The 17,201-nt window shown below is 42.5% G+C and overlaps 1 protein-coding gene across 2 annotated transcripts in view; it reads right to left on the bottom strand.

Annotated features, from left to right (window-relative positions):
- The window catches only part of TNR (tenascin R), a 425,553-nt gene that overhangs the window by 26,144 nt on the left and 382,208 nt on the right, over positions 1-17,201 (bottom strand). For both annotated transcript variants that reach the window (XM_059066113.2, XM_067031156.1), the window contains 3 exons: positions 15,370-15,513; positions 14,273-14,403; positions 13,249-13,381 (listed from right to left, as the gene is read on the bottom strand). In XM_059066113.2, coding sequence (XP_058922096.1) covers positions 13,249-13,381; positions 14,273-14,403; positions 15,370-15,513 — 408 coding nt within the window. The remainder of the gene's footprint in view (positions 1-13,248; positions 13,382-14,272; positions 14,404-15,369; positions 15,514-17,201) is intronic.

Below are 17,201 nucleotides of genomic sequence, written 5' to 3'. Positions count from 1 at the left end.
CATCCCACCACCACCTCCACCACCATCTGCCCTGCTTTCCCCCCCGGTGTCCGTACATTTGTTCTCTACAACTGTGTCTCTATTTCTGCCTTGCAAACTGGTTCATCTGTACCATTTTTCTAGATTCCACATATATGCGTTAATATACGATATTTGTTTTTCTCTTTCTGACTTACTTCACTCTGTATGACAGTCTCTAGGTCCATCCACCTCACTACAAATGACCCAGTTTCGTTCCTTTTTATGGCTGAGTAATATTCCATTGTATATATGTACCACATTTCTTTATCCATTTGTCTGTCTGTTGATGGGCATTTAGGTTGCTTCCATGACCTGGCTATTTTAAAAATAGTGCTTCAATGAAACTTGGGGTGCATGTGTCTTTTGGAATTATGGTTTTCTTTGGGTATATGCCCAGTAGTGAGATTGCTGGGTCATATGGTAATTGTATTTTTAGCTTTTTAAGGAACCTCCATACTGTTCTCCATTGTGGCTATATCAATTTACATTTCCACCAACAGTGCAAGAGGGTACCCTTTTCTCCACACCCTCTCCAGCATTTGTTGTTTGTAGATTTTCTGATGATGCCCGTTCTAACTGGTGTGAGGTGATACCTCATTGTAGTTTTGATCTGCATTTCTCTCATAATTGGTGATGTTGAGCAGCTTTTCTTGTGCCTCTTGACCATCTGTATCTCTTCCTTGGAGAAATGTCTATTTAGGTCTTCTGCCCATTTTTTGATTGGGTTGTATGTTTTTCTAATATTGAGCTGCATGAGCTGTTTATATATTTTGGAGATTAATCCTTTGTTGATTTGTTTGCAAATATTTTCTCCCATTCTGAGAGTTGTCTTTTCATCTTCTTTATAGTTTCCTTTGCTGTGCGAAAGCTTTTGTTTCATTAAGTCCCATTTGTTTATTTTTGTTTTTATTTCCATTACTCTAGGAGGTGGGTCAAAAAAGGTCTTGCTCTGATTTATGTCATAGAGTGTTCTGCCTATGTTTTTCTCTAAGAGTTTTATAATGTCCAGGCTTACATTTAGGTCTTTAATCCATTTTGAGTTTATTTTTGTGTATGGTGTTAGGGAATGTTCTAATTTCATCCTTTTACATGTAGCTGTCCAGTTTTCCCAGCACCACTTATTGAAGAGGCTGTCTTTTCTCCATTGTATATTCTTGCCTCCTTTGTCATAGATTAGTTGATCATAGGTGCATGGGTTTATCTCTGGGCTTTCTATCCTGTATAATTGATCTGTATTTCTGTCTTTGTGCCAGTACCATATTGTCTTGATTACTGTAGCTTTGTAGTATACTTTGAAGCCAGGAGTCTGATTCCTCCAGCTCTGTTTTCTTCCCTGAAGTTTGCTTTGGCTATTCGGGGTCTTTTGTGTCTCCATACAAATGTTAAGATTTTTTGTTCTAGTTCTGTAAAAAAATGCCATTGGTAATTTGATAGGGATTCCATTGAATCTGTAGATTGCTTTGGGTAGTATAGTCATTTTCACAATATTGATTCTTCCAATCCAAGAACAAGGTATATCTCTCCATCTGTTAGTGTCATCTTTGATTTCTTTCATCAATGTCTTATAGTTTTCTGAGTATAGCTCTCTTACCTCCTTAGGTAGGTTTATTCCTAGGTATTTTATTCTTTTTGTTACAATGGTGAGTGGGATTGTTTCCTTAGTTTCTCTTTCTGATCTTTCATTGTTAGTGTATAGGAACACAAAAGATTTCTGTGCATTAATTTTTTTTTTTTTTTTTTTTTTTTTTTTTTTTTTTTTTTGCGGTACATGGGCCTCTCACTGTTGTGGCCTCTCCCACTGCGGAGCACAGGCTCCAAACGTGCAGGCTCAGCAGCCATGGCTCACGGACCCAGCTGCTCCGCGGCATGTGGGATCTTCCCGGACTGGGGCACGAGCCCATGTCCCCTGCATCGGCAGGCAGACTCTCAACCACTGCGCCACCAGGGAAGCCCTGTGCATTAATTTTATATCCTGCAACTTTACCAAATTCATTGATTAGCTCTAGTAGTTTTCTGATGGCATCTTTAGGGTTATCTATGTATCTGCAAACAGTGATAGTTTGACTTCTTCTTTTCCAATTTGTATTCCTTTTATTTCTTTTTCTTCTCTGATTGCTGTAGCTAGGACTTCCAGAACTATGTTGAATAATAGTGGCTAGAGTGGATATCCTTGTCTTGTTCCTGATCTTAGAGGAAATGCTTTCAGTTTTTCACCTTTGAGAACGATGCTTGCTGTGGGTTTGTCATATATGGCCTTTATTTTGTTGAGGTAGCTTCCCTCTATGCCCACTTCCTGGAGAGTTTTTATCATAAATGAGTGTTGAATTTTGTCAAATGTTTTTTCTGCATCTATGGAGATGATCGTGTGGGTTATTTTTTCTTCAATTTGTTAATATGGTGTATCACATTGATTGATTTGTGTATATTGAAGAAGGCTTGCATCCCTGGGATAAATCCCACTTGATCATGGTGTATGATCCTTTTAATGTGTTGTTGAATTTGGTTTGCTAGTATTTTGTTGAGGATTTTTGCATCTATATTCATCAGTCATATTGATTTGTAATTTTCTTTTTTTGTAGTATCTCTGTCTGGTTTTGGTATCAGGGTGATGGTGGCCTCGTAGAATGAGTTTAGGAGTGTTCCTTCCTCTGCATTTTTTTGGAAGAGTTTGAGAAGGTTGGGTGTTAGCTCTTCTCTAAATGTTTGATAGAATTCACATGTGAAGCCATCTGGTCCTGTACTTTTCTTTGTTGGAAGATATTTTTTTTTAAATTTATTCATTCTTATTTGTTTTTGGCTGCGTTGGGTCCTTGTTGCTGTGCACAGGCTTCTTATTGCTGTGGCTTCTCTTGTGGCAGAGCATGGGTTCTAGGCACACAGGCTTAGCAGTTGTGGCTCACAGGCTCTAGAGTGCAGTCTCAGTAGTTGTGGTGCACGGGCTTAGTTACTCCACGGCATGTGGGATCTTCCCAGACCAGGGCTCGAACCCGTGTCCCCTGCATTGTCAGGCAGATTCTTAACCACTGAGCCACCAGAGAAGCCCATGTTAGAAGATTTTTAATCACAGTTTCAATTTCATTACTTGTGATTGGTCTGTTCATATTTTCTATTTCTTCCTGGTTCAGTCTTGGAAGGTTATATCTTTCTAAGAATGTGTCCATTTCTTCCAGGTGTCCATTTTATTGGCATAGAGTTGCTTGTAGTAGTCTCTTAGGATGCTTTGTATTTCTGTGGTGTCTGTTGTAACTTCTCCTTTTTCATTTATAATTTTATTTTTTTGAGTCCTTTCCTTCTTTTTCCTGATGAGTCTGCCTAACGGTTTATCAATTTCGTTTATCTTCTCAAAGAACCAGCTTTTAGTTTTATTGATCTTTACTATTGTTTTCTTTGTTTCTATTTTATTTATCTCTGCTCTGATCTTTATTTCTTTCCTTCTACTTACTTTGGGTTTTGTTTGTTCTTCTTTTCCTAGTTTCTTAGGTGTAAGGTTAGATTGTTTATTTGAGATGTTTCTTGAGGTAGGATTGTATTGCTATAACCTTCCCTTTTGAACTGCTTTTGCCGCATCCCGTATGTTTTGGATCATTGTGTTTTCATTGTCATTTGTCTCTAGGTATGTTTTGATTTCCTCTTTGATTTCTTCAGTGGTCTCTTGGTTATTTAGTAACGTATTGTTTAGCCTCCATGTGTTTGCGTTTTTTACGTTTTTTTCTCTGTAATTTATTTCTAATCTCATAAGGTTGTGGTTGGAAAAGATCCTTGATATGATTTCAAATTTCTTAATTTTACCAAGGCTTGATTTGTGATCCAAGATGTGATCTATCCTGGAGAATATTCCATGTGCACTTGAGACAAAAGTGTAATCTGCTGTTTTTGGATGGAATGTCCTATAAATGTCAATTAAACCTATCTGGTCTATTGTGTCATTTAAGGCTTTTGTTTCCTTATTAATTTTCTGTCTGGATGATCTGTCCATTGGTGTAAGTGAGGTGTTAAAGTCCCCTACTATTATTGTGTTACTGTAGATATCCTCTTTTATATGTTAGCATTTGCCTTATGTATTGAGGTGCTCCTAATTTGGGTGTATATATATATATATTTATAATTGTTATATCTTCTTTGATTGATCCCTTGATCATTATGTAGTGTCCTTCCTTGTCTCTTGTAACAGTATTTTAAAGTCTGTTTTATCTGATATGAGTATTGCTACTTCATCTTTCTTTTGATTTCCATTTGCATGGAATATCTTTTCCCATCCCCTCACTTTCAGTCTGTATGTGTCCCTAGGTCTGAAGTTGGTCTCTTGTAGACAGCTTATATATGGGTCTTGTTTTTGTATCCATTCAGCAAGCCTGTGTCTTTTGGTTGGAGCATTTAATTCATTCACATTTAAGGTAATTATCAATATGTATGTTCCTGTTACCATTTTCTTTATTGTTTTGGGTTTGTTTTTGCAGGTCCTTTTCTTCTCTTGTGTTTCCCACTTAGAGAAATTCCTTTAGCATTTGTCGTAGAGCTGGTTTGTTGGTGCTGAATTCTCTTAGCTTTTGCTTGTCTGTAAAGCTTTTGATTTCTCTGTCAAATCTGAATGAGATCCTTGCCAGGTAGAGTAATTTTGGTTGTAGCTTCTTCCCTTTCATCACTTTAAATATATTGTGCCACTCCCTTCTGTCTTGGAGAGTTTCTGCTGAGAAATCAGCTGTCAACATGGGAATTCCCTTGTATGTTATTTGTTGTTTTTCCCTTGTTGATTTTAATAATTTTTCTTTGTCTTTAATTTTGTTCAATTTTATTACTATGTGTCTTGGCATGTTTCTCCTTGGATTTATCCTGCCTGGGACTCTCTGTGATTCCTGGACTTGGGTGGCTATTTCCTTTCCCATGTTAGGGAAGTTTTCAACTATAATCTCTTCAAATATTTTCTTGGGTCCTTTCTCTCTCTCTTCTCCTTCTGGAACATGTATAATGCGAATGTTGGTGCATTTAATGTTGTCCCAGAGGTCTCTTATGCTGTCTTCACTTCTTTTCATTCTGTATTATTTATTTTGTTCTGCTGCAGTGAATTCCGCCAGTCTGTCTTCCAGGTCACTTATCTGTTCTTCTGCCTCAGTTATTCTGCTATTGATTCCTTCTAGTGTATTTTTCATTTCATTTATTCTATTGTTCATCTCTGTTTGTTTGTTGTTTAATTCTTCTAGGTGTTTCTTCTTTAATTCTTCTAGGTCTTTGTTAAACATATCTTGCATCTTCTCTATCTTTGCCCCCATTCTTTTTCCAAGGTCCTGGATCATCTTCACTATCATTATTCTAAATTCATTTTCTGGAAGGCTCCCTACCTCCACTTCATTTAGTTCTCTTTTTCTGGGGTTTTATCTTGTTCCTTCATCTAGTACATCATCCTCTGCCTTTTCATTTTGTCTATATTTCTGTGAATGTGGTTTTCATTCCACAGACTGCAGGGGATTGTAGTTGTTCTTGCTTCTGCTCTCTGCTCTCTGGTGGATGAGGCTATTTAAGAGGCTTATGCAAGCTTCCTGATGGGAGGGACTGGTGGTGGGTAGAGCTGGGTGTTGCTCTGGTAGACAGAACTCAGTAAAACTTTAATCCGCTTGTCTACTGATGGGCGGGGCTGAGTTCCCTCCATGTTGGTTGTTTGGCCTGAGATGACCCAGCACTGGAGGCTACAGGCTCTTTGGTGGGACTAATGGCAAACTCCAGGAGGGCTCATGCCAAGGAGTACTTCCCAGAGCTTCTGCTGCCAGTGTCCTTGTCCCTGTGGTGAGCCACAGCCACCCCCTGCTTCTGCAGGAGACCCTCCAACACTGGCTGGTAGATCTGGTTCAGTCTCCTATCGGGTCACTGCTCCTTCCTCTGGGTCCTGATGTGCACAGTACTTTGAGTGTGCCCTCCAAGAGTGGAGTCTCTGTTTCCCCCAGTCCAGTCCAAGTCCTGCAAGTAAATCCCACTAGCCTTCAAAGTCTGATTCTCTGGGAATTCCTCCTCCCATTGCTGGAAACCGAGATTGGGAAGCCTGACCTGGGTCTCAGAACCTTCAATCCAGTGGGTGGACTTCTGTGGTAAAATTGTTCTCCAGTTTGTGAGTCACCCACCCAGCAGTTATGGGATTTGATTTTATTGTGATTGCGCCCCTCATACCATCTCGTTGTGGCTTCTCCTTTGTCTTTAGATGTGCGGTATCTTTTGTGGTGAGTTCCAGTGTCTTCCTGTAGATGATTGTTCAGCAGTTAGTTGTGATTCCACTGCTCTCGCAAGAGGGACTGAGAGCACATCCTTCTACTCCACCATCTTGAACCAGTTTCCTGGCTTTCTTTTAATCTGTTGAACACGGCAAAGTTATTCCTCCCTCAAGTTGTAGTAACTACTCTTCTCTAGGCTTGGAATGCTTTTCTTGTGTGATTCACTCTCATCTTGCAACTCCTGGCTGAAATGTCTCAGCTCAAAGAGAGGCCTTTCCTGACCACCCTAGTTGAGACCAGGGTCTGCGATGAGGGGAGATAGTGGCAAGTGAGTCCCAGTGCAGAGGCAGGAATTTGAACGAAGCCTGGATCAGACCCACTTGCTTATCTTGGAGAGTCTCCCAAAGAGGCAGGAGGCAACTGGGATGCCCCCTGGGGACACAGATGTTGGTGGCAGGCATTTTGGGGAGCTTGTCATACAACAAGGACACTGGTGCTGGCAAGTGCCATTTTGGAACCCTCCTTCTAGCCTATTAGCACCAGGGACTTACCTGCCCACCAGTGATCTGGCACTAGCCTCGGATCCCCTGGACTACACAGCTAGCCTCACCAGAACCTGGCCCTGTCTACCATGGGCCAGCAACCACCGCATGGGTCAGGGCCAGGCAGCCAACCAGGCCAGAGGCCAGTCCCACCTACGAGCATACCCATAACAGTCAGCCCTGCCACAACAGAAGGTCCCACACAGCCCACGTAGGAGGAACTTCTAGAGTGTATAGCTCTGATGACCAGAGAGCAGTGTGCTGTTGTGCCGCATAGGACGTCTCCTACATAAGGCTACTAATCCGAGATGGGGAAACATAACTGACCTACTTAATACATAGAAAAAAAATAGAGAATGAGGCAAAATGAGAAGACATAGGAATATGTTCCAATGAAAGAACAAGACAAAAACCTCAAAAGAACTAAACAAAGTGGAGATAAGCAATCTACCCAATAGAGTTCAAGGTAACAATCATAAAGATGGTTGATGAACTCAGGAGAAGAATGAATGAATACAGTGAGGAGTTTGACAGAGAGTTAGAAAATATAAAGAAGACCCAAACAGAACGAAAGAATACAATAACTGAATTTTTAAAAAATACACTAAAAGAAGTCAACAGTGGATTAGATGATACAGAGGAACAGATCAGAGAACTGGAAGACAGAGTAGTGGAAAAACAGAAAAAACAGAAAAAAGAAAAATAACTTAAGAAAATGAGGATAGTTTAAGAGACCTCTGGAATGACATTAAGTGTACTAACATTCACGTTATTGGGGTCCCAGAAGGAGAAGAGAGAGAAAAGGGGGCAAAGAACTTATTTGAAGAAATAATAGCTGAAAAATTTCCTAACCTGGGAAAGGAAAGAGACATCCAAGTTTAGGAGGACAGGGTCCCAAACAAGATGAGCCCAAAGGTCCACATCAAGACACTTTATAATTAAAATGGCAAAAATTAAAGAGAAAGAATTTTAAAAGCAGCAAGTGAAAAGCAACTAGTTTCAAACAAGGGGACTCCCATGAGACTTTCAGCTGACTTTTCAGTAGAAGCTTTGCAGGCCAGAGGGTGTAGCATGATATATTCAAAGTGATAAAAGGAAAGACCCTACAACCATAGTCTACCCAGCAGGCCTATCTTACTGATTTGAAGGAGAGGTAAAGAATTGTATGGACAAACAAAAGCTAAAAGAGTTCAGCACCACTAAACTGGCATTACAGGACATGTTAAGAGACTTCTTTAAGTGGAAAGGAAAAGACCATTATTAGAAACATGAAAATTACTAAAGGAAAAATCTCACTGGTAAAGGCAAACATACAGTAAAGGTAGTAGATCAACCACTTACAAAGCTAGTAGGAAGTTTAAAAGACAAAAGTAGTAAAATCACCTATATTCACAATAAGTAGTTAAGGGATACACAAAACAAAAATATGTAGACTATGATGTCAAAAACATTAAATGTTGGGGGAGGTTAAAAAAAACCACAATGTAGTGTTGGCAAAAGAACAGATAAATAGAGCATGGAATAGAATAGGAGTTCAGAGGCAGAGCCATGTATATATGGGAATTTAATATACAATACAGCACCACAAATCAATGGAGAATAGATGGACCATTCAGTAAAAGATGCTGGGGAAATTGGCTCACTGTGTCCCTACTTAATACTGTGTACAAAATAGACTAGATATAAAAATAAATCCAGTAAGTTAATAGAAGGATGTATAGAAAAATATGTATGTGTCCTACAGGCAAGGGAAAGATTTTTTTTAAGAAAGACTTCAAAAGTTCAAATAATAATAGCTAATACTTATCTAGCACAGGAACTCTGATGGACAAAGGAGAAGGTGGGCCTCTCCTTTTACGGTTTTGCTTGTCTCAGTGAAGTTTACTCAGAGCTGTTTACTCAGCTCTACTCAGAGCTGTTTCTAAGTAGTGGAGCAGGGAGAAGCCCCTTCAATTCCCTACTCTGGTGTGCGGAAGTGTGGCATATATAGGAGTAGATTGCAATAAATAGTGGTCATCAGGCTTTCCTTGCCCATTGATAACTATGTGGACTTGCATGATCCACCATCTATTGTTCCAGAACCTAGGGTTTGCCCATTTTCCTTAATTTTCACAACCTCAAAAACTGAAGCTTGTGTTAGAGTACACTCTCGGAGTTTTCCTTAAAAGCCCTAGAGAGGAGCTCAGCCTGGCTTTGGAAGAGCAGAGACGGAAGCAAAGGCAATAAAGAAAACTCATTACCCATCTCTGGGTGCTTCCAAAAATGATTGTCTTCGCTTAACCTTAAGGTCAAGACAACCAGTTTTACTGTGTTCGCTGTCTCGGAGGACTAGCTTTAGTGAGCGCCTTGTTTGCTTCTTATAGTATTAAAATAGACAATGAAATTCACTTCTCAGAAGATCATTTCACAAAGTCCCTGTTGCTCTGTGGGGAATATTTGTTTCCTCATTTATATTCATGTCTCTAAAAGACAAGTAGACCTTGAATGAAATTTTAGGCGACAGTAAATTATAAATAATGTGTCCATTTTTTTTTTCTCTTTCATGCTACTTGTATTTAATTCCCCCCAGAGTCTTGTGCAAACACCAGAGACAAGAGGACAGGAAGCTATTAACATGATGGAAAGAATGAAATGGGCTTATGTTATATGGCAGGAATGCAACAAGGGGAGACATCTTGATCAAAGGAGTTTTTTGAGGTTTTGTGGGAGCCAATTCTTCCCTTTTTTTCTCCCTCTTTTATTTTTATTTTATTTTTTTTAACATCTCAACTTTTTTCTAGACCCTTAAGTAGGCATCTGCTTGAAGTGAGTCTCTTTACTTGGCCCACCCAGGACAAGATGAGGGCTTGTCAATGGATGGAGGCCACTTTGGGGTCCAGCTTTAAGCTCTTTTGTTCCCTAAGACACAACATAAAAAACGCTTAGAAAGATCAGCTGTGATCAGCCTGTCCTAAGAATAGGATGCTGCTAAGTGGAAAGCTCAGGTTCTGTCAGTGAAGTCAAGAAGGATGCCAGTTATTAGAATGAAATTAGCCTCTTAATCCATCAGCCCTGGTTTGCCATAACATAGGATGCTGTGGTGTTCCTCAGCCCTCTTGCCCAGCAGGAGTGATTCATGGGGTTCAGGCCAGCAGGCCTCCAATCTTTCGAGTAAGTGAAGATACTCTGCTCTTTGTTTTTGTTTCTTTCTCTTTTTCTCCCTCTCTCTCTCTCTCTCTCTTTTAAGCAAGTGACAGGATCCTGCAGATGGAGCTTGCAGGGTGCACTATGTGGCTTTGGAGGTGTGAGGGGAATAAGCACTGGTCCTGATGGAGGGGCAGGAAGAGGATGGTTTGGGATGTGCTGAGTGTTGGGGGTGCTCAGAGAAGAGCAGAATCAGACCTGAGGCGCTGCTGCCCCAACCTCTCTTCCCAGAGGAAGCCCACTCTCAGGGCATCTCAGGAGATATATGGGCAGACAGGGGAGTTCTGGGATGAGAAACACCTGGGTGCCCAGGTGCCAGAGGCCTCTCTTTTCCCAGACTCCTTGTAAAGGAGTCTAGCTCATGCCACCTATCAAGTAAACCCCAATCCTTCTCTTCTTGAGAACATCTCCACCCCCATACTTAGGAAGCTGGTACCCTTGTACTCTCTTCTTCTTTAATAAAGTTTGCTTTTTTGGTGGGGGAATTGGAGGATGGGGGTAGAAAAGGGGGAGGGCGTGGCACAGGCAATGAGGACTCATTAATATTGACATGCAAATGACTCTGCTTTGTGTAATTTATTCAGGGAAATTTGCATGTGGGGTGGCAGAAAGAGCCTGCAATCAGAGGGACGTTGGGCATAATACTCTGCAGGCAGTACCTTTTTGCCTTTGTCTTCCCTTTGAAGGATACTGAGAATCCTCTCCTCCTCAAGCTTTCTTTAACCAGAAGCCCCTCTTCTGTGCTCTGCAGCTGGGATTTAACTATTCCACTCAACAACCATTTATTATGTCTGCTATGTGCCAGGCTTTGTGCAAGGTGATGTCACATGCATTACTTCTGTCCCTGAACTTTTCATTGTGTAACTGGTCATTCCAGGGGGTTCTGATAAATCTCCAAGACAAACCCAGCAGGGTTGGTATGCATCAGTGATTGAGGTTTAAATTTGAGCTTTCCAGTAAAACTCTGTGAAAACTTCTAAACGTGGATCCATCTTTGCCATGTACCACTGTCGTTGCAGTAGCAAGTCCTCCTCTGATTCCCCAAACGGCTTGGAGCAACTCGGGCAGTAACTTACACTGATGGTACAGGCAAGTGGGCTCTTCAGTGTTCTCCTTTCCAAGGGGTATTGGTCATGCTGCAGTCGCCCAGTGTCAGTTGAAGTTTCATACAAACAAACGAAGAAATACCTAAATATGTCCTGATGGCCCCCCTGTGCCGTCCTCCGAACAAAGCCACTACCCTGGGCTCTTCCCCAGATTTCCACGAATTGTCAACCCTCTGTTTGTTGGATATTGCTGGGCCCCCAGCTGGATTTGGGATTCTAACTATTGCACACCCGCTGGGGGCAGCTTCATCTAAGAGAGGCCAGCGGTGGGCACAGAAGCTGGCATACTTTTACAGCCCAGGCAGACCTGGAGCAAGGCACAGCTGCAAGATACTGTAGAAACCTCAAGCATATTGTCATGCTGCTCACAACCACTAGCTGAGGCGTTACCAGGATGGGAATTGAAAGCTCATACTACACTGAGCAAGCCTTGAAACCCATGCATTTTTTGGAATGCAATGATTAGTTTAGACCGAATAAATATGTAGATCAGGGGCTCTGTTTATGTTTCTGTCATCTGTGTTCTTTTTAGGGGAAGGAAAATTTTAATTCAGTGAAAAAGCTCCAATCCATGAGTCTTAGAGTGGTGGCTTGGGAAAGGAAACCCTAGAGGACCCTTTAATTAACCTGTGAATGTGCAGGAAAGAGCTTGACCAAGAAGAGGGTGACGCATTGGTTCTGAGATAAGATACCCCTAGAAAGGTCATGGAGGGTGAGCGTAACTGACTTCAGCCCATAAAAGAGATCAAATGTCCTCCAAATTCCACTTGTCAAGGACCCATCTTGGATTCATGTCTTGGTTGTGTGACCAAGGTTTATTTTTATTTTTAATTAAAAATTGTTTTTCTGATTAATGTGCTTATTGTCGACACTTTGCAAGATATTGAAAAGTATAAAACAGAAAGCAAAAGGGGACTCATTCATAATCTCACTACCCTCAAGAATCACTAGCGATGTTTTAATGTATTTGATCCAGTGTCCTGCTTTGTTATTCAGAACAAGTCTAGTGGGGGAGGCCTCTGGGTAGGGATGGGGGAATTTCTGTCACCTCTCTCTGGTGATGGGAGGGTGGACTCTGGGGTGAGGACAGCAATCCAATCATTCTGGTGCTCTAAGATGGCAGGCAGAAGTGTGTCTAGGGATAAGGAACATGCCTACACTTGCCCAACACTGTGTAGAGCCAACCCCCTCCGAATATGGGAGGGGGAGAGAATTCAAGGTCTGGACTGGGCAGCCCCACATTACAGACTGTAGAGAGGTACCGTGGGAAGTGTTAGAAAGGGTTGTTAACAGCACAGACCCCAGAGGCAGCACAATTGGGGGTCAATCCCAGCTCTCCTACTCGAGAGCTATGGGATCTTGGGTGAGTTACCTCACCTCTCTGTGGCCCAATTTCCTCATCTGTAAATAAGGATACTAGAACATACCTCATAGGCTGTCATGAGAATTAAATAGTACACGTAATGCAGTTAGAACAGCAGTGCCTGTCAGATAGCCCTCAAAGGTCAGGTGTTAGTTTATTTCCTGTTATACACATTAGGACACCATTATCCCTTAAGGGCATTTCCAGTATCTTCTGCTGACACTTAAATGAGGGAAGGCAGGAAGAATGCTGGATTTAGAAGGAGAAGACCTTGGTTCAAGTTCTGACCCAGCCACTTACTACCATGTAAGTTATTTGATCTCCATGCACTTGAGTTTCATCATCTGAGATGAAATGGGGATAATAAGGCCCTTCTCACCAGTTGTTATAAGGATGAGTTGAGACCATAGAAATGCAAAAGTGCTTTGTGTGTGGAGAAGAACCACAGTTTTAATATTGGGGCTTTACTCCTATGACTTTTACTAGGTGAATCTGATTACAGGCAGGAGAGGAAGGAAGGAGGGAAGGACAAACTGTGCTGGAAAGACCCTTGCAGAAAATCTAAACAGGAGCCTGCTCTCTTACTTAGTGCATTTATTTGGTGCAGGTGGGCCAGGACTTTGCACTGCTGGTTCCTATGGTTGCCTTGGTAGTGAGAGGTTCCTGGCAGGGCCTTGGAAGGCAGAAGTGGAGGGAATAATTATTTTCCTTTGCAGGAAGAGGCAGTTGAGTTTCTCTGATGGGCTCCTCCCTGGCCAAGTCTCAGCAGAGGCAGCCGAGGAACCAGACGCCACGCAGGGGAGGAGAAGGCATCAGAGCACCAGGAAATCTCTCACCTGTGGTGAAGGCGGTGGAGGTGATACTGCTCCGCTCCGTGTCCTGGGCCGCCTGCAGGAGCACCGTGTAGTCCGTGCTCTCAGACAGGCCTTCCAGTCGGATCCATGTGTCCTCCGCATCCACAATCAGCTCCTGCGGGATAAGCGGAGGAGGGAGGTGGAAGCTTGTGAGCAGAGGCATCACCATGGAGGGCAGTGGGGAAGGGAAGTTCAGACCCCAAGGTCAGTATTGCAGTGACCATTTTTATCCTCTCCATCCCACATTATGTAAGAAGGAAACCATTCCAATAAGCAGAGAAAACAGCTCCTATGTGAGACTGAGGCTAGCTCCTATCTCACGGGTGCATATTGGGAGAAACTTAGGCCCGGGATTATTGAACCCAGTGGTTTTCGGTTTGCACAGGGCCTCCTGGAGCCCTGAGGATGCAGGAACCTAGGCTTCCCTCTTCTACATCCAACAGACTAGCTCTACTTAAATCTATTCTGTGTATTTGGCTTCTGAATATGATTTCACTTTAAAAAAGGATTCCACTGTTAACAAAAATTTGACAACCAGTGCTCTAGGTGAACTGTTTCAACTGGTCACCTAAAACCGAAATTTGTCATCTCTACTGTGGGCTATATAGATGTAGCCTTTATAATGCTTATCTAGAGGCATATGAGACTGTCCAGTTTGGTATCCAGATCATGTTGGCTTGGCCCTGTGAGTGAAAAACCGTTCCAGTACTGTGTACTTATATTGGCTTGGAAGCTGGTGTGTCATCATATTGGTCGCAACTAAGTGAAGTTGCAGGGTAGATGCCCTCATTACCTAGAGAAGAAACTGAGACTCAGAGAGGTTGAGTGCTTTGCCTCAACTTGTGTGGAGAATAATAGTGGAGGCAAGACTAGCACCCAAATCACTGGCTTGCAGATGAGGGCTCTTTCCTCAACAGCACGCTAGGTATCCATAGTGGCAAACCTAGCTTGTTCCCTGTGGATTGCTTGACAGCAACAGTCTTTCCTCTTTCCAGAAAAATCTCACCTTGCGGCTTCCATCAGTGGATTTGTAGGTCAAGACGTAATTCTCAGTCTCTGCTCTGGGAGGCTGCCAGGAGATCAGGGCACTTTGTCTGGTGACTTCACTTGCTGTCAGATTTGCAGGAGCGTCCAGGACTGTGGAGAGGAGAAAATCCCAGTAGTGCCTGCCCCTCTATCTCCTTCCTCTTTGATTCCAGGCATGTAGATCAGTCTATCTGTCTATGTGGTCTCTGGGCTGCTCACATGCTAACCCCAGTTCTAGCTTGGACAGGAGCATAAAGGGCACTCCTGGGTCAGAAGATAATCGTCATGTCATGGTCATTCCTGAAACTATTCCTCCTTCCCTCACCTGCCCCTCTGGGCCTAGATGTGATACCTTCCGATCTGACCCTCTAGGTCTGAAATCATGACCTTGTTATTTTATTTATTTATTTATACTGTGTTGGGTCTTCGTTTCTGTGTGAGGGCTTTCTCTAGTTGTGGCGAGCGGGGGCCACTCTTCGTCACGGTGCGTGGGCCTCTCACTATCGCGGCCTCTCGTTGCGGAGCACAGGCTCCAGACGTGCAGGCTCAGTAGCTGTGGCACACGGGCCTAGTTGCTCCGTGGCATGTGGGATCTTCCCAGACCAGGGCTCGCACCCATGTCCCCTGCATCAGCAGGCGGATTCTCAACCACTGCGCCACCAGGGAAGCCCTGAAATCATGACCTTGTTAAACCTGCATGTCTGTGAGTTCACTCTTGAACATATAACATTCCCACATCTATACCTTTGTCCACGGTTCTCCTGGCCATGACCGTACCCAGCAACTCCCTCCCCAATATTAAGCCCTTTAATATCTATCAGATTTTTCCGGGCCAGATGCATTCTCAGTACTGACCTCTGTTGGCCTGGTTCTACTGCTGTCAGCCAGCCCCAGGAAGAGAGCTGCAACTCACTTTCACTGGCATTTGGGCTGCAGTTAACTAAAATAAGAATACCTCATAGCGGCATTGTCCAAAACCTATAGACTATAATCTAGTCAAGCACATGGAAACTGATCGTTTTCAGGATCAATAAAAGCCTCCCAGGATACTAGATGTGTAGCTGACCATGTACTCACGGGTAGAGAAGTTGGTGCTGATCGTGCCACTGGTGAGAGGCCCACTGGCGGCATACATAGTGACTGTATAGTGGGTCCTAGGCAGCAGGTCAACAAGCTGGAATTCCTCACTGTCTCCATCAACCAGGATGGTCTCTCCAGCAACTGAAATCAGATGGTTATGGATAAGGAATGAATAAGGCTCTTCAACTTAGGAAAGACCTATCAAATCCAAAGGCATTTCATAAAGATGCAATATTAGAGAATTTTGGAAAAAATCTTTTAGAGGTTATTGAGCTTAGCATTTTATTCCATACCAAGCTCCCCTCTTATCTTGTTTTGCATCTTGATTGAGAAATTATTTGGAGGCCAGATTGTCTTTTGTATAACTTCTACTCCGGTCTCTGGAGTTACAAGAATAAACCAAATCCTTTGTCTACCTGACCTCTTCCTGCCCCCACCCTTCCTAGTCAAGTCTTCTCTCTTCTAGACTGAGAAAATTCAGCTCCCAATCCCCATTATATGTATGTGATGATTCTAAAACTGTCACAATCCTGGCTACCTTTCTCTAAACGTGTAGCAGTCTATCAGTGTCCCTGCTGAAATACAAAACTCAGAAGAGAATCGAAAACAATCATTGAGATTGTTTTATTACAATACATTGTAATGTCAGTACATTGTCAGTTTTCATTGTACTGACAATGAAAGAAACAGGGTCAGTCTCTGCTTCTATTTGTGCCAATTATGTATATTAATCCATAGGGTTTGAGACAGTCATGGGATATTGTTATCATGTGCTGAGATTATTATTCATCAGAGATCTTGTTTATAACCCATTCCCCAGCCTTACCTTGTGTAGTTGATTTTAGTTGATTTTTTGCACCCATGGGAAGAGCTTTGCATTTATTTCTACTGCATTTTGCCTTGTTGACTGAGTTTTGGGCCACTCTTTCAGTTTATTAAAATATATGTGAATTTGGCTTCTATTGATCACAGTTTTGCCTTTTGGAAGAGCTCACATAATGGCTCTATTTCTTTAATATCTTCCTTTGCATATGCTGCCAACGGTCAGCTCCCCAGCTGTATCAACTACAGCAGTTCCTCAAACTCCCCACTCTCTCTCTCCATACAGGGTACTGTTTTTCTTGGAACGCCCCTTCTTCTCCTATCCTCTTTGTCTTTAACTTTATCTAAGATCTACCTTCTTTCTTCCCCTCAACACCTTCACCCCAAATCACAGTGGCCCATCAAAGGTGGCACACTGGTGTTTTGTGCTTGCCCAAATCATGACACTGCCCACGTTGGGTTGTAACTCTTTACTTGTCTGCATCATCACCAGAAGTGAGTTCTGCAAAGACAAGAACTCATGTTTGGTCTCTGAATCATTACAGCCTTAGAGAGTGCATGGCACATGGGAGGGCAGCAAAAGTAGTTGTTGAATGAATGGAAATTAATGGCTATGATGGAGCTCTGTGCTTCATATCTGTGAGCAGGTGCATCTGACTGCCTTAGGGGAATAATGGAGATAGTGTTGAAACTAAGGCTTAAAGGATGGGTTTACTAGGCAGATAAGTAGGGAGAGCGTTTCCTGGTAGAGGAAAGAGCATGTGCACGGTTGTTTGAGAAGGCAGGTGAGAATTAAGAAATGCAGTGTCATAATGTGCAAGGAGGAGTGGTAGGGGTTGAAGTGGCTTTTGCATGCACACAGGGAGGTTAGGATGTATCCATAGTCATTCTCTGAGGAGGGTCAATCATTCAGTCAGCTGTGTAACTCCAAATGTGGTCCACCATGCATTTTTCCATTTAAGTGGTAAGTGGGTCTTTTAAATGCCTTGCTGAGATACTAATGTGCT

The sequence above is a fragment of the Kogia breviceps genome, chromosome 1 (genome assembly GCF_026419965.1).
Source record: "Kogia breviceps isolate mKogBre1 chromosome 1, mKogBre1 haplotype 1, whole genome shotgun sequence".
Lineage (NCBI taxonomy): Eukaryota > Metazoa > Chordata > Mammalia > Artiodactyla > Physeteridae > Kogia > Kogia breviceps.
This window is presented reverse-complemented; position numbering and strand designations above follow the sequence as displayed.